We start from the raw sequence: 24,427 nt of genomic DNA on the forward strand, positions 1-24,427 counted from the left end.
AAAATCATGTTGAGCAAAATCTGCCAGTTGTAGATTAATTTCTTGCTATAGACCCTTCAATGGCTAAACTCGTCAGTGGTTCCAGAATTGGGCACAAACATTTTGCCGTGCAGCAGCATTAGATCAGTTAAAAAAAAAAAAAAGGTAACGATGGCCTGCGCGGTCCTTTCATGCTGGCGCTTCATTTCACACCTGATCATGTCACAGCTGGCTCCTTATTTATCGAGACAACTTAACTCTAATGATATCAACCAGTCACAGACCTAAACCGGGAACAGCTATTACAAAGTGAATACATTTGATAGAAAGCAGGTATATTTGATCAGTTTTTTTAATAATGTTTCTTTAAACTTTTATATATTATTTAATATATTCTTTAATTTTGTAATATTTCTTTAATAAAAAGTGAACAAAGCAGTAGAATACCAGAAGTTACAGAAACTTTATTAAGAATAAATATACAAGTAAACACTGAATGTGTCCACTTTAATGTTACACTTGGACTGCAGATTTAAAAATTGTGAACGTCCTATGAAAGAGCATGTGTGTTTGTCTGTGTGTTGTTGTGAGGACAAAAAAGTTTCAGGCATCCCAATTTTAAAGCTTCATTGTCTTCAACAGTAAGTTGATGTCATCACAGAGCTTTTTGTTCCTTGAGTTTCACTGCAGCATCACCTGCGTATGTGATTGTTTTGAAAAGAGTTGGGGTGTGTTTCCTGGGCACGAGAGCAGGACGCACAGCAGACACTTCTGTAATATGAGTAAACACACAGTCTGGCTTGAACCACCACCATGCAGTTATGATACTTATCACTGCATAATGGATCTGTGAAGGAAAAGAGGGGGGGGGGAAGGGTAAAGATATTTTAAATAATTGTATTTTCTGTCTGTTGTTTAGTGCAGTCATCTGCTTGGAGCAACTACTAAACTGGCTAACCTTGATAGAAGAGGTGGGACTAATTTAATCATCCTACAAGACGCCAAGACAAAAGAATCAAATGTACTGTATATGGACCACATTAAGCGAGTTCGAGTTCTTTTTGTTTGAGGCAGTTGGATCTGGATCAGCATCTTCATCGTCTGAGCTCTCTGTGATGTAAGGGGTCTAACACTGACCGTTCAGTATGCAGCTGAACTGCTGTCGTACAACACTGCTTGGCATGCTTACCTATTTCAGCTACACAAGGCTGTTTGTTGCATTCTTCTCGACTCTCCAGGATAAAACTGGGATCACAGCGATCGCTTGGGACAATGTTGTCAGCAAGACAACGGACCTCGCGCACACGGAAGCCAGCATTACAGGTCCGTGAACACTGAGGTCATAGGACGAAGACAGATTACACACAAACTAACCAGTTTGTCACAAATTGGTTCAGTTTTGTTTTTTAAAAAAAAACACATGTTTTTAGATACTGAAAAATGCATTTTAATGGTCTCCTGTTGCACTAAAAAAAAAGAAATCTTGTCCTTGGGATAACTGCAGATCTTTAATGAGGAAAAGTCTCAGTAAAAATGTAGAGTGGTCTATGACTTAAAGACATTAAAGGGGATACAGTGAAGCTGCAAGGAGTAGAGTTAGTCAACGTAAATGAGATTAAACATCCCATGCAAAGGAAAGAGTATAAGAGAGGTGAAGAAAAGAGGGCAGGCAGGGTGGAGTGGGTAAAGATGAATGTCAGGGATGATTTGTGACAAAAGGATAGCTGCAATGACAAAAAGACAGAAGGCCGAGGTTTAGGTGATATAACTGAGGATGGTGAGATTTTAATTGGGAGTGACCAGAATTGACAGAATTAGAAAGTATTATATAATAGGGGCAGGTCATGTTGAGTCAGAGAGACAAGGCTGAGATGGTTTGGATGTGTGCAGAGGAGGAATAGTGGATATATTGGATAAAAGATGCTGAATCTGGAGCTGCCAGAACTGATTTAGACGTTTGGTACACTTACCGCACTCCACTCCGTAACATACCACTGGACACCACATGGCTTCAGTCTGCAGGGCTGAGATGTGATTGGCTTCGAAAGACTGGAACATTTTAACTGGTCCACAACTTCCATTTGACCATCGCTGTTTAAAATGCAAGCCACACTTCGGGTCTGTGTGCCATTCCCACACTCTGCAGAACACTTAAATTACCCACACACATAAGTGAGTCTTCAAATGGATGTTGTTTGCACAGTTTGCAATGATGTGTGTGTGTGTGTGTGTGTGTGTGTGTGTGTGTGTGTGTGTGTGTGTGTGTGTGTGTGTGTGTGTGTGTGTGTGTGTGAATAACCTGACTCCAAGGTCCTGTGTACCACTCCAGACGATTTTGGCATGGCCCTGAATCACATGATGTCACTTCTGGCGGGCGTTCCCCTTCACAGCTATCCAAAGGCAGATTTGTCACATGATCCATCAGGCATACTACAGACCTGGTTCGACTGCCTCTACCACACTCTGCAGAGCACTAAGGAGCATCACACACACATTTCATTTTATTTGGTCCCATTTTGAAATGTAACATTATTTTATTTGCACGTCCTGTCACAGTCTCCTCAAACACAATATCTAACACAAACAGTTTCAATATTACCCGCTGGCTCCAGATAGAGGTGAACCAGCTGCGTGCACAAAGTCCCATGTCACAGTTCTCTATAGTGTCTGGCTTCAGGTTCATGTTACACTCCTGATCATCATCCACATCGCCCTGGTTGCTCACACACACCACCTCCCTGGTGCGCTGGCCAACTCCACATGGTACTGAACACTAGAGGAGAAGATGAGAGATCTAGATTTGTTTCTCATGAAAATTACTGAGTTCCTTTTATTCAGTGACATGTAAATTCCTTTGCTGCAGCTATAGATTGTGAGTTATGCATGTTTGTCTTCCTAAATGCCCATTCATGGCTGTATTGCTGAAATGAATGGCACAAGATACACATTACACACAATGTTGTCAGCTAGTTATACTTTGCTGGTTAGTGGTAGTGCTTTTATTTTTACTCCTTTGGGTCTTCCACTCTTTACAGCTTGTATGATTTAATTGTTTCACATGCTCTACTTCTCCTGATTGGTCTCTGCACCTGCTCTTCAGCCTGCCCACCACCACTGCTGATTGATTCAAAGCTTCAGTCCTGTGCTCTAGTCAGGCTCCAGCTAATTGCAACAGCTGGCTTAAAAGAGGCAGCTGTGACTTTAGCTGTCTGGCTAGTTTTCTATGTTTGTTGCAAAAATAACATGTTATATGTTGGCTGGTATGTGTGTTAAAATTAAACGTACCTTAAGAAGTCCTGTTCTTTTTTTGGGGGGGGGGGTCTGTAAGTTGTTATATTACCATTTTGGATGGTTTTCCTACTCTAGAGACTGGGCTAGCTATAGTCTAGAGTAAAACGAACATCACATGTACCACACTTGGTTGGTTCTGGCATTTTTTTCTGTTTCTTTCCATTTTTTATGGTGTTTTGTGTTGTAAAACATTTTAACTGTGCCTCCGCCTTCTCCACACATACTAGATGATTGTCATTGCTCCGCTTTTCCTCTAGAGAGCTGAGGACGTAGCAGCAGTGGAGACTTGTCTGGATTACTTAAATACCTTAAGACTTCCCCCACGACTGATAAAATTACACTCCTCATACTACAGCTGTTCATAAGTATTCATGAAATGTGTGTTTTCTCACAGGGCTCCACTCTGATCGTATATCCCACTGACTGCAGATTTTCAGCTGGCACGTAGACTGGGTCACTGGCATGTCAGATGAACCGCACATCTCTGACTTCACAGTAACTGAAGTTTCTGTCCCACTGGCGTGAACGTCGGTGACTTGGCGGCAGATGACCTGGCGATGCTGGGTCCCAGGTCCACACCTTCTACTGCACTCTGACCACTCACCTACGTCCCAGCTGTTAGCCAAGAGAATAGAGACATGATGTGCTTTAATGTTGATGCATAAGTTTACTAAAGACCTTCACCAAATTGCCTTTGCCCTAGCTCTGTCTTCTTGGTGACCACAACTACTAAGTTCCTCTTTTCCACAGCGTATCTTCCTCCCCTTTACCCCCAACCAGCCACTCCATGAGCCTGGTTCTGCTGGAGGTTTCTTCCTGTTAACAGGGAGTTTTTCCTTACCACTGTTGCCAAGTGCTTGCTCATAGGAAGTTGATTGCTGGGGTTTTCTCTCATGTCACTATAAATTTTTTACCTTACAATATATAAAGTGCCTTGAGGGGACTGTTATTGTGATTCAGCGCTGTATAAATTAAAATTTTGTGTGACCACTTCCCCACCATCTTAAAGGTTACTCGTTAGTGTTTGTTTTTAGAGAAAAACAGATCATACAAAAGGCTATCGCTGGAGCCCAAAAAGTGCTGCACAAATTCAGAAGTCTTTACTTTTCTTACTACTCATGTCTTGGTTTTATAGCCCTCTGTTTCTGCCACATTCCAAGTAAAAACATAAACATATATTTCATGATGACAGCAATCATGGATCACTGAGACTGTGGGCAAAATATCTGACAGACCCACAACCAAACATAAAGTTAATGTCCTAACATCTTGGCAGCAGTAAAGCAGAGTGGTATTTACCGCACGACATGAAAAATGAAGCCACACCAAAGAGATTTAGTGCGACTTACTGGCCGACTTATGGCTAGGACGTGTGCAAGTGATCAGGGTTCACCCCGAGAGTCACAGCACCATGTGGAAGTAATACTGTGTGCGTCATGTGTAGTTTATATGCAGCTCAGTCTGTGCATTAGCCACATCTAGCAGAATAGGACATCAGGTGTCTGTGGGTGTTGCTCACTATGCAGGACAGGGCTGTATGTTGCAGTCTTCTTCCCACTTTGTTGTTTCAATGGCAGGGTGACAAAAGTCAGCGGGAACAGCCGTCTGGGAATCCTTCTCAACACACTCCAGGACCACCTGACGCTTGCCTGGCAAAAACACAGACAAACACCCAGGGGGAAAAATTAAATAGGAGAGTGAAATATATGTGTGCTTATGCACAGTAATGTAGAAGCCCATTGTCCTAGAGACTGTTTCAGCTAGCGACTTGATTTCTTTATTTTAGTGGCTCTATGGTGTAGTAGTTTACATATTTACCAAACAAGTGAGAGACCCCTGGTTTCATCCCGGGAGAACATACAAATCCCTGAGATAATATCTGCCAAATCAGACATGCAGAGCTGCCCACTGTGGCCATCTTTGATTGTTTAAGCTATTATTATATGCTTTTCTTGTCTTTACAACTTGCCATTCCCGATGGCCCCAGGTGTAGATACTGTTAGCACTATCAGATTAAGATTTGAGAACTATGAACTAACTTCTTACCAGTGCCACAGGTTGTGCTGCACTCTGTGTGCCCGTTTTTCATCCAGGTGTAGGTGACATGAGACTCAGAGTTCACAGTAGGGTAAGAGGGAACCTGGTTGGGATGCCATGCCTCCTTGATGATGCTTTGTTTGGTCTTGCCATCATCATCTGGATAGGAGAAATCTACTGTCTCAGCTACAAGAAAGTTAGAGTTTAGAGGTTCCATGTGCCAGAGAAGAAGTGGGCTAACTTAAAATATAATATAACTTAAAATGTAACAAGTACAACCATAAGGCTGCCACACCGGTGGTTTTATTAATTATGGCTACTAAGATCTGTTTTAAGGACTGTGTGAATTTGTATGTAGGCTATTACAGTGGACAAACACTAGACTAAAACTAAAGCTGGGTGTGAACGAAACACTTTAGTTCACTGAAATAAAAACAAAAACTGGACGCTAGAAAAAGATGTAAAAAGACTGTAGTTGCAAAACTAACTAAAACCAAATTTTGAAAAATATACAGAAAATGACCTTATTCTTAGTTTTAATCTGGTTACAGCTGTCAAACCAACAAGTGCAAGGGGGCTTTACTGCATACTGTAAATATTTATAAAATGAAACAATGCTCATAATTATGCCCCTGTACATCACCACAGTGGGTTTTAAATCAAACAAGATGTGAATAGTGTAGGCTTTCAGCTTTGGTTCACGGGGTTTAAGAAAATATTGCATCAACTGTTCAGGAATTACAGACATTTTGATACCCTGTCACATTTTCAGGGGATCCAAAACATATTACACATTTGACTGAGAAGTGGTTTCATGGCCAGGTGAGGCCTGAGGCCAAATCTGGCATAAGTGACAGCTTATCTTGTCTCAGTGTGTGGCAAAGGGCTCTTTGCCAGGAGAAAGTTTGACCTGTATCAAAAATGTCAATTAAACCCTAATCAAATGATCAAATGAACAGTTTTGCTGAAAACGATACGAAACGGTGTCACCCTGCAGTGCGATCTTAACCAAACACAAAGAGAAGCCAAAAAAGGGCACATGCTGTCTGAGGGTAAACCATAGTCCTGATAATGAGATACTGACGCTGTGGCCATACTGAGTAACTCAAATACAGCTTGTGTGCTTATGCATGTTAGTGAGTTTACTCACCCAGGGGAAGAACAGCAGAAGGTGTACCGGGCTCAGGAGCTAGGTATCGGTTTAAAGGCATGCTGTATTCATATTGCACAGTAGGAAATGGTTGTTGGTAAATCAGCTGTGAAAAAGAAAGAAAAAAAGATGAATGGCATCCAATAAGTAGTATTTTTTATACTATTTGTATTTGCAAATCTTAATAGGACTCCTTGGAAGGTATATTTATTTGCTACTTTTAATTCTGATAATTTGTCAGACATATAAAGAAACTAAATTTGCACTTTTATAACCTCGTATCTCATAATGAAGCTCAAATTGTTTTTAATTTTTATGGGCAACTTTGTCAGATCAGTGTTTTTCATTTTCCATCTCACATAGACGTGCAGGTCCTCAGTCAGCGGCCCCGGTGCAGTGATGGACTCTCCATTACGAGACCGGATCTCATTGGGTCGTCGATATGTCAGATATGTTCCCAGAGCAACGTAGATCCCGGGTCTATTGATTAGCCAGTTTCCGTTGATGATGGAGACACCACGTTGGCTGAGCAGAGCTGGAAAATCCCCACGATTGATTACTGCATTGGTGCTTGTCATTCTGGAAATACTTGTGCTATTAGATATGGTTATGTGTGTGTGTGTGTGTGTGTGTGTGTGTGTGTGTGTGTGTGTGTGTGTGTGTGTACCCAGATAATTTGGGCTCTTTTTGGTCTCCTGGATGCTGATGTTGCATGCTCCTGCAGGAATCTCTGCAATCTTATGGTAGCCAATGTGAAGGAAAGTCCGAGAAAAATTCCCCTTCACCACCTCAAACTGCTGCCAACAGATACACTGGCACATGTTTTATGCAAACAAAGCCACAACACTGCACCTTTGTACATGTTCAGACACTTTCTGCTTACTCTCTTTACCATAGTTTCAGCATCACCCGAATTTTCAACAGTATAATCACAGATTCCGCTGGATCACATTACTGTTCTTTTTCTCTCATTTTCATTCGTGTATCTTGCTCTCCCTCCTCTTCCTGGAAATCCCATAGCTCACTCGGTCCAACAGTTGGTTTGAATTGGGGAATCTTTCTGGTCTTCCTCTCCAATCTTCCACAGTGCAGATCTCTATTTTGCAAATGAGTTTGGCTCATCTGCTCCGTTCCTGCCATCTCTCTTTTAACATTTTCTCTGGTTCTTCGCATTTGAAATTTTATTTACAGTCTGATATTACTCAGTCTGTTAGTGATTACTCTCAGCCTGAGTGGCACAAACAGAGATGATCTAAAACAAACAGGACACCCCCCCACCCCCACCTCCCCGAGGGCAAACTCAGTCCCACTCCTGCCTCCCCAATCTTAAAAGATTGTTACTTGCATTTTGCATCAGAACAAGCACGAATGCCTTCCCCTTGTAGCTCATACTCTATACCCCCCCCCCCCCCAATGAAAGTGTGGGCGTCTTACCTCCAGAGGGGATGAGCCACCTGTGTTATCCCAAGGAAGAGCACCTGTGGCTGGGGAGAGAAGACAGATCAAGTGCAGCAGTGCCAGAACTCGACCCTGCCCCAGATAGCAGGGCTGCTGCCACAATCCAGCCATGAAGAGACTGAGAGAGGAGGACAATCTCACACACTCACATAGACACACATCTGTAATGAGGGGAGTGTGCGTTTGAGAGTTGGGGTTGGCTTATGGGGTGGGAGGGAAAAAGGACAGTTTGGGAAGGATGTAAAGAGACGTGCTGAGAGAACGTTACAAATGTAGGTGTCCTTTTAAGTGGATTTCACCTCCTTTACTCTTTGGTATGAATTCTGTGACAGCTCACAGAGAGCGTGTGTTTGTGAGAGAGAAAAATGGACAGACTCCTGTAGCGTATCCTAACGCTTGTCCAAAGACAATATTGCTCCCTTTGAATCATCATGCAGGATTGTGGGGCTTTAGAGAGGCATACTTCTTGCTTCTCCACCCACTTTTTGTTTTTTGCTGTATAAGGCTTGTTATGTTTTGAGTTATTGTTTTTATTATATTTTAGTGATGATGGGAAACACCTTTAGAAATTCTTTGGGGGAAAAAAAACAAAAGCCCACAGCAAACTGCTAGAGGATGGACTGAAAATCAAACACACACACGCACTGAGTGGCATTGTTCCCTGGTGATTTAAATTCCCTGAATAAATGATTCACATGCATTATTTTGCCATCTTATCATGACTCAGTTTACTACCATGTTGCTCTGTCCTTTAATGATCAGATCGCTTTTAACATTACTGTATATTCACTGGCCTGCATTCAAAACCCCACTGTCACACACTCCCAAGGTCTTCAGTTTGAGAGTTTTGGCTAATATTTTGGATGAACATGAATGATTTGGAGGAGTCCAAACACATATGGGTGTAATATATTACCTTGGCTGAATGTTTTAGTTCTGGGAAGAGGACTGTTTTTGCCCTGTAAACACACAATGTAGTGAAGCTTGCCTAGTTCCACCGTTTCATGTTGCGTAGATTGGAGCAATGAGAGTCAGGTCTATCAAAACTTATGACACAGAGCCACTTCGGGAGGTAGGGGGCAGATAAAAACATGTCTTACCTGTGTTGCTGAATGGAGTGACAACATTTCAGACCTGAAAAACCTTTTTTCCCCCCACAGACTGTCCTTCGATTGACCCTGCAGCTGTTCACAACATGGGTGTGAAATTGCCAGGATCAAAACTTTCCCAACTTCTCTGAGAGCCCCCTTCTTTGTGATTGTGTATGCGCTCATGTTTATGTGTGGACTCTAAAAAGATATATGAGACACATATGTGTGGATAAAGTGCAGTGATGCAATGTCTGTTGTACACAGCCAATCGGGCCACTGTTTAAAGAGGTTGAGTGAGAACGAAAATCTGTTATTCTGCAAAGCTTTACATCTCTCCTATTGAGTGTTTAGCACGAGCCCTCTGACTGGAGACAGTGAGGCAAAGTGCAGCACAACCTTTATGATAGCATGCACCTACATACACATGTTGTACATCTAAACACGGACATACATGCCCCTCTTTTTCTTTACTTCAACCCTCTCTGGCAACCATCCAGGTCTAAGACGCCAGTCCCCTGCAGTGAACACCCAGCAGCCATGGACTAATGACACAGGCATTCTGGGAACCTCCAAGAATCTGTCAGAGGATACTAGATGTACAAGACAGAAGCTGTTAGGACCACAATGTCTGTTTTTGGTTGTGACACCTTTATAGCTGCTACAGGATCTCTCATTATACACTCGCTGGAGGTGGTACAGCAGTATGGAGCTAAATATGTATGAAGGTAAATATCTTGCAAAATGTGAGAGCTTGTAGAATCTTACATTTTACAAGCTCTTACATTTTGCAACATGTTTACCTTCACACAGCAGCTCCTTAACGCAGAGATCTGCTTGAATGACAGCACACAGCAGCATATATCCCAAAACAAATGCAGGACGTGGATGCACAACCTGCATATTACACACATCTGCTAACATGATGTTTCTTATTGTTTTTAAAAGTTTCCATGCAATTACACCAGGATTTTGTTCATGACATTTAGTTGCCTGACTGTTATGATTATGTACTGATGCTTATATGTGAAACTTTGCTGGCTGGACATGGCCTTGGCAGTCCCGGGCTGTCTGTTAAAACCATTTGCTGTAACAAAATTTGCTCTCAACAGCATTATAACCATTTTTTTTTTAAATTCTTTGAGTTGTATCTTATAAAAGGACCCAGAGGGGGGAACACCCTGTGCCTTGCAGTACGTTACAATACATTCAAAATATGTTTAAATCTGCAGTAAACCTATGAGCTCATGCAGATTTTAGACTAGCTGAGATCTGTTAAAAAAAACACGGCTATTGCTTTCCAGACAATCAACCGTATGTAACTATTTAAAATATGTTTTCGTCGGTGTGTAAGTGATTGTGTATGTGTGTGTGTGTATGCTGACCACAAAGTACAAATGACACAAAGACAAAATAGTGACGTTCGAGATTTCGTTTTTTTAAAACCTCATACTGGTCTCCATTTTCCTCTGTTTTCCACTTTCCACCGCTGCTCTCTCCGCTCTCTTTTCTTCTTTTCACTCTCCCGTCTCCTCACACTCACTTTCTCCTCTGTTTGCTTCCAGCTGTGGTTATTTGATGTGCCATTTCCTAACAACCACGAGACATACAGGATGGTCACTGATTAATCACTGAATAGCTCCGTAGCTTTGTGGTTGTCCCTTTACAATTAAAATAATCAGGGAAAATAATCAGGGGGGAAATAACTTTATACATCATCTGCAGTGAAAGTGCTTGCATTACAAGTGGTAGACAGAAGATGGGGTTCTGCTAAAATGCATTTATAGTTCACCTCTCACCTGTTTCTAATTACAGACTTCAGACAGGCACAGCTGAAGACACCTCTTCTGACACCTTAAATACATCTCTTCGGTCAGCCACTGCAATCACATACCTATAGGGTCAAAACAGAACACTTTCCACATTACAAAAAACACACAAGGCTTTCCTACCTGCAGGTCGTAATATACCTGTATATGAAAGCATGATTACCAGTATCATCATTCGTCCACAGTATATTGGTTTAAGTGTAAATACTTATACATAAAATATAAATATTTACTATTTGAGGTAATGAGAAACTCAGGAGGTTTTTTTTCTATTTCTTTTTCCATATGGGAATAATAGATGAACAAATCTGGCAGCATAGTGATGCAGTAGTTAAAACGTTGACCTTGCAGCAATTAGTCTGTGGGTCTGAATCTGTTCGTTGACTGGGGCTGGGAAATGGTGGACCCTGTGTCTTACCCAGTGTACGCTTGTATACGGTTGACCAATGGGAATAGGTTGCTTGGTGTGATAGTTTATATTATACTACATTATGTGGACAGCCAGGTGTCACTTTTACCAGAATCCACTGGCAAATGAAGGCAAACTGGCAGAAGTACAGTGCCATACGCTGGACAGTGTTCTGGTCCTGACATTTATGTGGGCTCTACTTAAACATTGTGGTAGACCCTTCCATTGTTGCAGAAGCCTTCCACACTATTGTCTGCCTCTCTGGAAAAAAAAAACTACTTTAGGAATGGTTTGGGCAACCTAGCAAATTCAAGTTGTTGACTTGTCCTCAATTCCCTAAAATCCAGTCTGAGTACCATCCGTGGAGACACTATCTTGCAGTTTTTTAACTAACATCTTGTTCCTGACAACACAGGATGCTTTCAGAGGACTTGCGGAGTGCATGCCTCAATAGGTCAGGCCTGTTTTGGCAGCAAAAGCGGGACCTACACAGTAGTAGGAAAAAGAGATTTCAGTGTTACAGGGATGAGTGTATGCATACCAAAACAAATAAATGATTTCTGACTGGCTGGGAGGTGTGTATTAACTTGTGGCTTGTTGGACTACTGAACCGTGTAAAGCCCAACAGAAATGCATTAACCCACATTGTACATATCTGACCAGACTAGTGCCATTAGTCCTTCCTATATGTACTCCAATATTTACCCATATTTAACCAGTATTTGTAGTTTTTGTATGCATTTAGACTATATTACTGTGCTACTTTAGCTGTATTTAGCTATATGTCAAACTACTAATCTGGGTTTTAGGGGCAAATATGTTTGTTTTGTACCTTCTTATATCCTATTTGGAAGTTAAAATAGAAATGCATACGCATTTAGCAAATAGATCATACATACACATAAATAATAAAGCACAGGTTTCCAAGCAGAACATGTATTGTAACAAGATGATGAAAATGATATTCATTTAACCCGTCAGGGGTTTTAATGTTGTCTCTGACTGGTAAAGTGAACCAAATATAACACCAAATATAAATACCATGTTCGATTTTTTTTTTAACCCCTGACTCGTTTGTATAAAAAAAACAACTTGGTAATTAACGTAATTCTGATTGTGAACCAGCCTGCAGAATGAAAACAAAGTTGCACTAACTGTGCTTTTTGTTTTACAGCTGCAGTACTCTTTTTCACCACAGGGGGAAGCACGAAGCGCAAACCGGAAGCAGGAAATGTAGTCACGTCAACGTGCGAAATTCAAACTTCTGTAACAAAACATCGGTCTGCCGGACTCGGGCTTTACCGTGTGGTTAACTGACGCTGCCGTCTTCCTCTGTTTTCGTTCAGGTAAATGCAGAATATCGAGTACTGTTTTGGTTCAGTTAAGGTTTATTGTAGTTACTTTTACCAACTGCAAGCGGTATTAATGATTTATGTTGGCTACAGTTATGCAGTAATTGACGTTAAGCTAGCTGAACGGTCACAAACCGATAACCAGTGAGTGCCAAACGTAGTTTTTTCGTGTCTGTTGCCAATTTTAAGCATTTTCCTCTCCAGGAAAGTTTACCATCTTGCGCCGGAGCAGGGAAGATGCCAATAGAAAGGACGGAGCATCGCGGAGCGGACGAGCTCCAAAGATATTATGAGGTTTATGAGACTATCGGCTCAGGTAATGCAAGGGTTAATTGATGCATTTAAGAAAACAATTACTATCTGTATCGTATCCTCTCTGAACCCTGTGTGTGTTTTTTCTTTCTTTCTGTTTTTTCCCCAGGAGGTTTCGCTAAAGTCAAGCTGGGTCGACACATCTTGACAGGAGAGAAGGTTGCCATTAAAATCATGAATAAAAAGGATCTTGGGGTAAGAAATGAAACCGGCAATAGAAAAATAGGGTCAAACACAAAAATATAGCTCAGAGTATAAAATGTCAGAAACAATTATCACAAGTTGTTGCATTCAAAAGTGAGGCAGCCTAGTTGTATGTTGGTGCCATTAGTCTATACTTGTAAGAGTTCAGTTCAGTCTTTATTTAGATCTGATAGTGAAACGGAGTGACAAGCAGTAAACAAATAAAAGATTAAATATTTACAAATATGTACCAGTTAAACTACTATTAAAACTGCTATGAACTACAGAGGGAATCATTCCTGGCTGTAAAACTCCTCCATCTAATGCACAGTACACACTGCCATAGTTACACCCTTTTCCACATCCTCTACAAAAATAATTTTAGAGTAAAATGTCAATCATATGTAATTTCTGTAATGTTCTGGAGATTGAGCTATTTGTATATATTGGAGCTCTTGGCTTTATTTTGTAACTTTGATAATGTATTGGATATTTAATTTAGTTCAGTATGTTACTCTTCTTGTTGTCTTGGAGCAACACTAACCACATAATGTCCTTAGCATTAATAAAGTATTCTGATGATCTTAAATTCAGAGTTTACACTAATGCAATTTCAGCCACTAGAACACAGATCAGAAAGTTATTGGTTGCATTTGTTGTCCATTTATCAGCAATAACAGCTGTTCAGCCAATAAAATTTGTTTCATGTTTGTCTGACAACAAACTGGTGATTTCCAATCGCACCAAGCAGTAAAATAAATTTGTGTTTCTATCAGAATTAAATTTGTTATTAACTTTTGTTCCTAAATGTCTGTAACTGTTAACTCAGTTTCACTGGCCTTTTGGTTTAGGTGCATGCAGGTCAATTAGTCATGACACATCATTTATAAAAATCAACAACTGACATTTGGCACTTTTCAATAACTATGTGCTGGAACTGCAATTCAAATCTTTTTGGCCGACTAATGATTCAACTGTTATGTTTGCTCAAGCATTCATTTGTTTACAATAAGAGTAAGATGACCTCGCCCTGAGTTGAACCTTTAATCTGGGGAGAAAAAGTCACGCCCTGGCATTTGTCCTGTTACCTTCCAAGTAATGCTGAAGCTTTTCTAACACCCCATTTTCCTCTGCAAACCGGACCTTGTCTAGAACAAGAGGTTTCAGAAAACATTAGTATGGGAGTGGTTCTTCTGAAATAACTCAGTATTTCGCTTGAGCACAATTCGCGGCTCTTGCTCGTCTTCAAATAGGCAGAACAAACAAAGAATAATGTTGTTTTTTTTTTTTAAAAGAAAGAAAGTGTACAGTGCAGTAAACAGTATTTGTATGTATAAATAATTTACAAGAAATCCCTGTGTTTCACCTAGGATGACCTACCCCGTGTGAAGGTGGAGATCGAAGCCATGAAGAACCTGAGTCACCAACATATCTGTCGACTGTATCAGGTCATAGAGACCTCCACCCAGATATTTATGGTGTTGGAGGTAAGGGCATAAGCAATGTGTTATGTGAGAATGAATATAAGCTTAAGATCAATTTCTGGGGTTCTCCTCTCCCCCAGAATTTAATTTGAATAATAATAATAATGGTAAATAAAACTATGTTATCATTATCAACTTATTTTAAGTGATATTGACTTTTATGCTTATCAAATGACCTAAAATAACATGAAAAGCCACAAATTTCTTTTCGGTAAGGCAACACAGTTTTTTTTGATGCAACTATATGTGGGCTAGTTGAGATAATTATCCCCAAAACCTGCTTTGAACCAGAAAAATCCTGAATTCTTTTTTCTTCTTTCCCTCAATCTTTCATTTTACTTTCAGTACTGCCCTGGTGGGGAGCTCTTTGACTACATCATAGCTAAGGACCGCCTGTCTGAGGAGGAAACCCGGGTCTTTTTTAGGCAAATTGTGTCAGCAATGGCCTATGTCCACAGCCAAGGATACGCACACAGAGACCTAAAACCGGTAAAAAACAAACAAACAAAAACAACCACCAAAAAGTGTCATAGATCAGTTGTGGCTGTAATATGAATCTTAAAGTTTTTCTCTTTGAACTCTAGGAAAACTTATTGATTGATGGAGACCACAACTTGAAGCTTATAGACTTTGGCTTGTGTGCCAAACCTAAGGTATATTACCAAATTCCTTTTCCCTCTTTGTGTGTATTACAAATATTTAGCATCAGGGCGAGGGAAAAACGTTCTTAAGGCATTTGCTGTTTACCAAGGTACTCCTCAGTCTATTGTACAAACTAGTTCCATGCATAACACACTACACTGGTGCACGACGTGAGACAAAGCAGCACTTATGTAAAATTTGATTACCAGGCATATCTTTTTTCCAATCATATTGAACACAGAAAAACCACCCAGGGTCCTAAATATCTTTCTGAAAGGTTGTTTGTGAGTTTGGATTTTTTTTTTTTTTTTTTAGCTACTTTGGAAAATGTAGTAGTTAGTTATGGATAAGGCTTTAGTGTATCCTGATACTTATGGATGTTGCAATGAGGAAAAAAATCTCAGACAAACATCCATTTTATTTTTTCAGAAGCATGGGGAGTAAAATAATCATAAAAGGAACACTGTTGTGTAGCACATCATAACTAAAACTTAGACATGTGTATGCATGCTGTACTCGATGCTGTGTATAATCATGACCTAAATAGCATGTTGTTGCCTCTTGTAGGGAGGGTTGGGCTATGAGCTGATGACCTGCTGTGGGAGCCCTGCTTACGCTGCTCCTGAACTTATCCAGGGAAAAGCGTATATTGGATCAGAGGTATGACATGTTCTTTGGTAAATACAACTTTTAGAAATGCTGGGGTTTTAATTCAAAAATTTCTGAAGTCGCAGTATTTGCATTTGGCTTTCACCAAGATTTATGAATACCTGCCTGTTCCACGGTTCGAGTTTTTCATGGTGTCGTGATCACATTTGCTGGCGTGCAATTCAGTGCAACTGAGCTGTGAAATGTTATCTGTAACGCATGAAGCTGAAATACCGCTGTGTGGTGTGTAACTCCCTCCTCCCAGGCTGATGTATGGAGCATGGGAGTACTGCTGTTCGCTCTGCTCTGTGGACACCTGCCCTTTGATGATGACAACTGCATGATCCTCTACAGGAAGATTACAGTAAAAGCACTCTTATTTTTAAAACCTTTCCCTTAAGTTCCGGGTGCTGCTCCTCAATTTTTGTGGGCATTCAAGGAAACTCACAGCAAGCTGTTGTCTTATCATTATTATTATTATTTTTTAATGGGTTTCTTGATGTCTTCTTTATTTTCAGAGGGGTACATATGATAACCCAAAGTGGCTCTCTCCAGGTAGTATCCTCCTCCTCAACCAAATGTTACAGGTCAGTCAGTTTATTTGCTCTTGTCTTTGTATACCTGTCAGCCTCTCAACCTGTGATATGTATCATTTGTTTACTGTTCTCTAGAAAACTTGATTCTTTTTAATTAAAACTGAGGTGCAAATCTTCTTTTTTTGGTTGAATTACAGTAAGATGCAATTATGCATTTGCCACATAAATTTATTATAACAGAACACCTCTTACTCTCAGTAAACCTAAAAGCATTTTCCAAGATTTGAAGGCAAATCTGTTTCTGCTACAGATTGTGGACTATGTAGTTTTGTGCAGGTTGAGTTGTAGTTTCTGTATGTGTCCTGCAGGTGGACCCAAAGCGGCGTCTGACTGTCAGACAGCTGCTGGACCATCCCTGGGTGATGAAAGACTACAACAGCCCTGTGGAGTGGTACAGCAGGCAGCCGGTATGGACAGACACACAAAAAAAACTGCATAAGAAAACTCATAATTGCAAATGGTAGCGTTTGCTGTGACATCGCTTTTACAGCCTTTTTCAGGCTTTTCCCCCTTCTTTTAGATTGTCCAGTCAGCATACAAGTCATTGTTCTGTGACATTACCATAGTCCTTAACATCACTTTCTTTTTTTCATCGGGATTAGTGTATGAAACAAGAACAGTCTGCAAATGCACATCTCCACCAAGGCTGAAAATTCCACACTGTACATGATGTGGAACCAGATTAGTTTGTGATATATTCTTGAGATTTTGTCCAAGTTTTCTTATTTTTATGTGATGTGCATGTGTGAAGATAGGACTGTGATATGGATCTGTGAGGAAATGACCAGTTTTGCCCTCTGCTGCAATCCTGAAGAATCCTTCAAAACAAAAATCTTGGATCCAGATGAACTCCAAAAGTTAATTGGTACTAAATTAGGCCAAGCCTGAACCTCTGTGAACACATTTTTGATGCAAAACCTTCTTCAGCTGTTTTGAATAATCCTTCAAACAAACAAACTGAATCAATGAAAAACCTCCTTGGTGACGATAATAAAATTTGTCTGTTTGTAGCTTTGTGTGTTCACAGTTTAATCTTTGTTTTGTCTTTTGTAGCTTGGCTACATGGATGAAGACTGTATCACTGAGATGGCAGTAAACATGAAGCGATCAAGACAGAGCACCACAGCGCTGGTGAAGGAGGTGTGTGTCTGTATATGCATATTTCAGCATCATTATGTTGTATTTATCATATTATACTAGAACTTGTACTTAATTTCTGTTAGACATCTACTTAAATACATCTTAAATTATCTCCCACAGTGGCGATATGACCACATCACAGCCACCTACCTGCTGCTGCTGTCTAAGAAGCAGAGGGGAAAGCCTGTCCGCCTGCGCCCTGAGCCAGCTGTCTGTGAGGACTCCTGCTCGCCTCTGCATCAGGGACTACAGGTCAGATTTAGGACCAGAGCTTCCATGATGCTCTGCTCTTTTAAAGCTGCTTACAGCTGATACTGATACATTTTGCTGTTATGGATTTTATTTTTTTATTCTATCTCTGTTAGACCAGAAAAGCTCTGCACTTCAGTGAGGATGAAGACGCTTTGATTGTGGATTCCTTGGACATTTGCTCAGACTACATCGATGATTGCCCCTGGGTTTCAGTTCCACAGCACACACCCCAGAGGGTCAGAGGTCAGCCAGATGGAATCATAAAAAAAGACACGGTATGTGGAAGTTGCTATAAGTATAGATTTCTCTTTTCTTTCATGTGTCTAAATGAGTAGACTGAAGAAAAAGGTAAACTCGGATTGAAAGCCTTCTCTTTAGACACGCTGTCCAACCACGTCAGAAGCTGGATGCGTTTAGTCGTTCCAAGTGGCCACGCTTTAAGGCAGAGTGACAAACCAGCCATTGTGGGGAAGGGGAGGCAGATGTTTAAATGTTTAAAAATGGAAAGGACACCCACTTTTCTCGCCAGGGTGGTAAACATAGAAAAGTATTCCAAATAACCACCTAATTAATCCGAAGCAGAGAGCAACCAATCCCTGATTTCTCTCTTACTGCCGTATGTCAGAAAGTACAGTCTGAACGGGAAGTTACAGATACTGAATGAATAAGAAATTCTCCAGCTGATACCTGAAAGAAGCAGGGGGATGAGGTTTTGGGTGCTTTCTGGCTATCTGAAATGCAGTTCAGATAAATCCCAAATGCAGCTTTTTTTCTGAGACACCACATTTGGGGGCGACCGTGGCTCAGGGGGGTTGGGAAGCGTGTCTGTAACCGGAAGGTCGCCAGTTCGATCCCCGGGCTCTCTCTCCTGGTCGTTGTGTCCTTGGGCAAGACACTTCACCCTGCCACTTACTGGTGTTGGCCAGAGGGGCTGATGGCGTGATATGGCAGCCTCGCTTCTGTCAGTCTGCCCCAGGGCAGCTGTGGCTACAACCATAGCTTGCCTCCACCAGTGAGTGAATGCGAGAGAGAATGAATAGTGGCATTGTAAAGCGCTTTGGGTGCCTTGAAAAGCGCTATATAAATCTAATCCATTATTATTATCATCATTTGTCTTTTGGTATTTTTAAAGAGGCTGGTATCGCCATCGGTGGAAAAAGGACATCCTTCAAGCCCGACCCCAGAGAGAGCGCGAAAAGCGACACCTCGCTACCATAGAGAGAGGAACCGAGAACAGGCCAGCGAGAACAAGGAGAATAATGATGTCCAAGACAGAGACGTTGACATTTTTGCCTTGCCTCCACCTCGAACGCCTGTATCCAGTAAGAGGAATGCACGCCTCAATAAGAATGTGTTGACCACACCCAATCAAAATGCTAATATCAACAGCCCCAAACCCAGTGTGGCCACACCTAAAGGTAAGAATCATTTCTTAATAGATTCTTGGTCACTCAACCAAAGACAGAAAATTGAGTACCGTACAGACAGTACAGAGCTCTGGGCATCGTACAGTTTATTTGTACTGTAATTGTTGTTCTCAACAAGGGTTTGAAGTGCAGTGCCTATTAGATCAGATTCGCATTAACCAGCTGCCCCTCTCCTCCACTCACCCCCTGCCCCCCCTTCATTTATCCGTCCCTCGCTTGGTCTTACACAGCTCTCATAATCACAAGTGCCACAACCACATGCCAAACATTTGCAAGTAAATTGTATTCTGGTAATAAACTCATTTATTGGGTCTGTTTTTATCCCAAAGCCACTCATATTTCTGTGATTTAGCTGTCATTTTGCCACTGAAAATGGACACACACACACACATCTATCACTGTCAACTCAAAGGTGAGGTTATTATCAAGAAGCAGCTAATTCTGTTCACTTATCTGTGAATGAAGGACACTAATATGAACGGAGAATCATTAAAGTCTTAATTATTTGTCATAGCGACTTGTCTGCTCACATGTCCAGCCTCATTAGATGCCTCTATAAATTCAGCCACCAGCTCGCTGCAGCTGACCTAGTTGATGTTGAATCCTCGGAATACGGCTCAGACCCGCTCTCTTTACAGCCTCCTGCTCTGCAAACTACAGCAAAGTGCAAACGTGCTACCTGTGACTTACTTGTCCTCATATTTCTCTCTGACTCACACACACACACACACACACACACACACACACACACACACACAGAGTGGTCTATGCGTGTCTGTCCCTAGGCGTGTGCTGTGACAGGTGTAGCTGTCTCTTTCCTTTGCTCACTGTCCCACGTGGGCTGTAGTGACATGTGTTCTCTTACCACTAAAGCCTAGCTCTCTTGTGTGTGCGTGTGTGTCAAAATCGTTATTCCTTTGTGTTCACAACTCCAGTGTCAAAGCCAGCCAGTTCGATGCATAAGAGCACAGGGCTGTTACCTAAGCGTTTTCAAATTTATTCTCATTCCAAACACTTCTCCCTGTTGAGTGACCTTGGGGTTGGTAAAAAACAAACCTTTATCCATGTTGTGTTAGCGGTATGCTTTATTTTTTGTGTTGTCTTTGATCAGCTCTTGATTTAAACTAGAGTTCCTGAGTGACAGTGAGTGAAACATTCAAACCCCAAGCTGACTATACTTCTCAGGAGCTTCACGGTTATTTCCCTAACACTACGATCTGACCAAAACAGTCATAGCCAAAAATGTATTATAAGAGGGGTTTATTTGACACTGAATTTCACATGAGTTATCAATTTTCAGTTTGATTTTTCCTTATTGGTTAATGAAATACTCACATATTTATAGTTAAATTATTTTGCTATAAAATTCTGCCGCTTGTTAAATTGGATTAAACCTGGATTCCTTCTCAGAGCCATCACAGGGTGGTGACAACGTCTGTGTAAAATCTATGGTGAAACAATCCTAGTGCTCACTTGATGCATGACTTCAGCAGGCACTGAAGACAGTCCTGATGAGTTTATGGCCTAAATCGATAATCGATAAGGCATACTGAATAAAACATGAACTGTGGTCTTTATTGTGCTTAGTGACACAAATAAAAGCAAGTATTCTTTAGGCTAGCCAACCAAATGAGCATTCGGTGTTTCTTGCTTTCTCAGTCAGATCCACCAATATGTATAGAAGTTCTGTGTTTGCAAGGTAGTAAGTTTTCAACTTTCTTAATGCACTTTTTTCTGGTAGGTGGAGACGGCTCATCCAAAGAGCACAAGAAGAGAGCAGCAGAGAACAAGGATCCTGCAAATGTAGAAATCATAGCCTTCAGCCCAGAGCGGAGGTGAGTAAAGGTTCCCTAAATGGTGCTTTCCCTTCAACAGAATTTATTCTTTACTTTTAGTCATAAGAATGGGTCATAAATGTGTTCTTGAGTCCTTGAAACCAGTAACATGTAAGCCAATGGGAAGGGCAGTTCAGGATTCCTGAGCTAAAGTGAGGCTTTTTTTTTTTTTTTTTTCCTCTGTGCTCTTAAGGTCCAGGTCACTGGACTTGGCTGTCACAGGAGACAGTGGGAAGAAGAAACGAGGGGGAAAGATGTTTGGTTCCCTGGAGAGAGGTCTGGATAAGGTGATAACCATGCTCACGCCAAACAAGCGACGAGCTCTGCGGGATGGTCCACGTAAGATTAAGGTAATAGAAAGCCGAAAACCCCCAAAGCAGATCCATCATCAGTAAAATAAAAATTCAAAGACAATTAATTTACAGCAAAATGATAGAAATTCTGATCAGTGGCTTGGCTGTGTTTTCCACCAGGCACAGTACAACGTGACTCTGACCAGTCAGACCAATCCAGACCAGGTGCTTAACCAGATCCTCTCCATCCTGCCGGAGAAAAACATCGACTTCACACAGAAAGGGTAAGAATTCCCGTTACCTCCCTGTCTTCTGACTGGTTTGCTCACTCTTGGACCAAATGTTAATGTTTCCACATTGTTCCCATTGCCTTTCCTCCAGGTATACTCTGAAATGTCAAACCTGGGGTGACTTCGGGAAGGTGACGATGGCGTTTGAACTGGAGGTGTGCTTGCTGCAAAGGCCCGAAGTTGTTGGGGTCCGCCGCCAGAGGCTGAAGGGAGACGCTTGGGTATACAAGCATCTGGTGGAGGACATTCTCTCCACATCCAGTATTTGAAGGGGGGAAAAAAAGCACTTTCTTACCAGTATCTACTAGTCCTAAGTGAATTCGCACTGGCTTTCTTTGCTGAAGAAATACCACTGACTAACCAATGAGTGATGCATATACATGGACAATGATCAGTCCTTCATTGTTGTTTGGAATATTGTCTGTAGGCTAGTCCGGAATTCCCAAAATACATGTTACATTAAATTTATGAGCATCACGTCTCAGGATCCTGTCTGTACAGTGCGTCTTGTTTTATGTAGAACAATTTTTAATTTTCATAATGAGTAAGCTTTATGTAATTGATGTAAAGTGAGTTGAGGTGTGTGTCTGAAATGAAACGGGACTTCTTACACTATACCTTCCAGCTTCTTATTAACATATTTATGTCTTCTTCTTGTTGTTCTCCCCTGTAGATGCAAAATTTTTATGAATAGGATGAAGTGTAAAGAATGACTAATTCTCTGTACACATGTTTACAGCTTTCATCATGTTTTTATGTGGTTATATTAAATGTCCTTTTTTCTGTCTTGGTTTCTGTGTCACATGGTGTCTGTATGTTTTTTCTGAAAATGCAAAAGCAGCAAAAATAAATGATTTTCGCATTCATGAAGACAGATGATTGAGATGAATTCAGCTACTTTCTTAACTTCAAATGTTGTTTATTCATTCAGCAGTTGATGGAGCAGTGGTGTGTTTTACACTCTTGTCATCAGCCTTCTGTTCGTCCTCTAGGCTTCACTTCACTTTGGTAGAAAGATTGATGGTGATAGTTTATCTTAGCGAGTTTTTCTAAACATCTACCGTAAATGAAATGAGCAGTGAAAGGTGTCAAATGTCTGTAACGTTTCTCACCTCAGATACTTTTGAGTTTAAGACTACTGGCGAACAGACTTGTGGTTTTAACCGACATTTACTACAAGCTGCAAAAACAAAAAAATAGTTTCCAGTATTTTTAAGTAGTGATGGGCAGATGAAGCCCCATGAAGCACTGAAGCTTTTCATCCAATTGGTTCACCCCAATGCGAAGCTTCATGAAGCTTCATTTGCTCTAGCAGGACACCTACTGGACGTAAAAAATAATAGGTGGCATGAATTTGAAGAGTGTGGCATTTTGCACACAGCCTGTAAATGTCAACAACAAAAGGAGTGTGTAAAACATGTATATTGTAGTGATGCAGTATACTGTGTATATTTATAGTGGCAGTATGGAAAATGATTATTTGGAAATGCTTGAAATGGAAATGATCATTTACTGTGAGGTGAGGTGTGGTTGGGGTGTGGACAGTAGTTGTGCTTTTGTAACGTTGAGGTATGGACAGCTACACACTGAGGCTTTGAGCCTCAGTCCTGCCTGTTCATATTTTATTCTGTAAAAACTACATTTTCACTGCTTTTATGGCCTTTTTAGTGGGGAGAACATAGCTGGGATTTAATGATTTAACAAATCTTTTGAATCCTTTGTCCTCCACAATGCTAAATAGCTGTGAGTCCTCAATCACCATGCTGACCAGGTCTTCATCTATTTGAGATTGTTCTCCTGAGGAAAGACAATAAAGATAAAGCACAAATATAAATATCACACACGTAACTTATAACAGTTGTATAATATTGTTATATCATTTAGTAACATTACAGCATGCTATATTATCATTGCATTTGATGGCTCACCTGGTCTTGCTCCACAATCGGTGTCCCCCTTATTCTCATGCAAAGCTCTGTAGTGCCTAAGCATGGATGAGGTGTAGTTGTTATATCCCAGCTCCCTGGCACATAGCAAACACTTCACCTTGTACAAAAGTACAGACAGCTTAACATAAATTGTATTGCACCATCAGTATTATGAAAATACATCTTCTGTAGAAATTTACATACCTTGTTGGGAGGAATAAGATCAAAATGTTCCCACACAGGGGAGGACATCCTCCTCTTCTTAGCTGGCTCCATTCTCTCCTGACTTTCTCTCCTCACTCTCATAAACCTCCAAACTGTCTCCAAACTCTCACTAACCGCAACTCTCCATCAAACACCCACATTTTGAATGAAGTCTGAGGGGTTTATATCGCTGTCATATCTCGCGGCAAAGTTCGAACCACTTCATGAACCAGTCACGTGGTACAGCCGGGCAGCGAGGCTTCGGACGTCATCATTTTCAGCTCCTCCCATAAATGAAGCAAGCCTCGATACGCGCTTCGCGGAAACGCCCCCTCCATTACTCGACACACGCTCCGAAGCCTCGATACAGAACGTCACATCACTATTTTTAAGCGTTAGTAATCATTGTACAGTACACAGATAAAACATGGTGTATAAACATACTGCCCACGCATCACTGGGTTAACATAATAAAAAAAAACTTGAACTGGTGTATCATGATTTTTATCATTTTTATGGCAGGAATGCCTGTGAGAGCATGATTGTTAGTACTAAGTGAAAGGCTGAAGTCATGATGAACATTACCTGCAATTTTGAACA

At 41.0% G+C, this 24,427-nt stretch overlaps 2 protein-coding genes across 2 annotated transcripts; one reads left to right on the plus strand and one right to left on the minus strand.

The window, feature by feature from the left end:
* Positions 1–475: 475 nt before the first annotated feature.
* Positions 476–8,026, minus strand: adamtsl7 (ADAMTS-like 7; the record flags this gene model as incomplete). Its single annotated transcript, XM_082537256.1, has 12 exons — positions 476–826; positions 1,169–1,313; positions 1,950–2,129; positions 2,279–2,452; positions 2,579–2,752; positions 3,663–3,885; positions 4,790–4,919; positions 5,317–5,493; positions 6,458–6,563; positions 6,817–6,992; positions 7,125–7,254; positions 7,892–8,026. The coding sequence occupies 12 exons, from the start codon at positions 8,024–8,026 to the stop codon at positions 672–674; spliced, it is 1,905 nt and encodes a 634-aa protein (XP_082393382.1). The 3' UTR covers positions 476–671.
* Positions 8,027–12,444: 4,418 nt separating this feature from the next.
* Positions 12,445–22,486, plus strand: melk (maternal embryonic leucine zipper kinase). Its single transcript, XM_082536642.1, has 18 exons — positions 12,445–12,587; positions 12,798–12,909; positions 13,015–13,100; positions 14,459–14,575; positions 14,918–15,061; positions 15,157–15,225; positions 15,782–15,874; positions 16,128–16,226; positions 16,381–16,449; positions 16,767–16,865; positions 17,512–17,598; positions 17,719–17,850; positions 17,964–18,125; positions 18,983–19,268; positions 21,019–21,112; positions 21,306–21,462; positions 21,586–21,689; positions 21,787–22,486. Exons 2-18 carry the CDS (start codon positions 12,831–12,833, stop codon positions 21,962–21,964), a joined length of 2,055 nt encoding a protein of 684 aa, XP_082392768.1. The 5' UTR covers positions 12,445–12,587; positions 12,798–12,830; the 3' UTR covers positions 21,965–22,486.
* Positions 22,487–24,427: the final 1,941 nt, after the last annotated feature.

This window comes from Aulonocara stuartgranti (assembly GCF_965226115.1).
Source record: "Aulonocara stuartgranti genome assembly, chromosome: 6".
Taxonomy (NCBI): Eukaryota; Metazoa; Chordata; class Actinopteri; order Cichliformes; family Cichlidae; genus Aulonocara; species Aulonocara stuartgranti.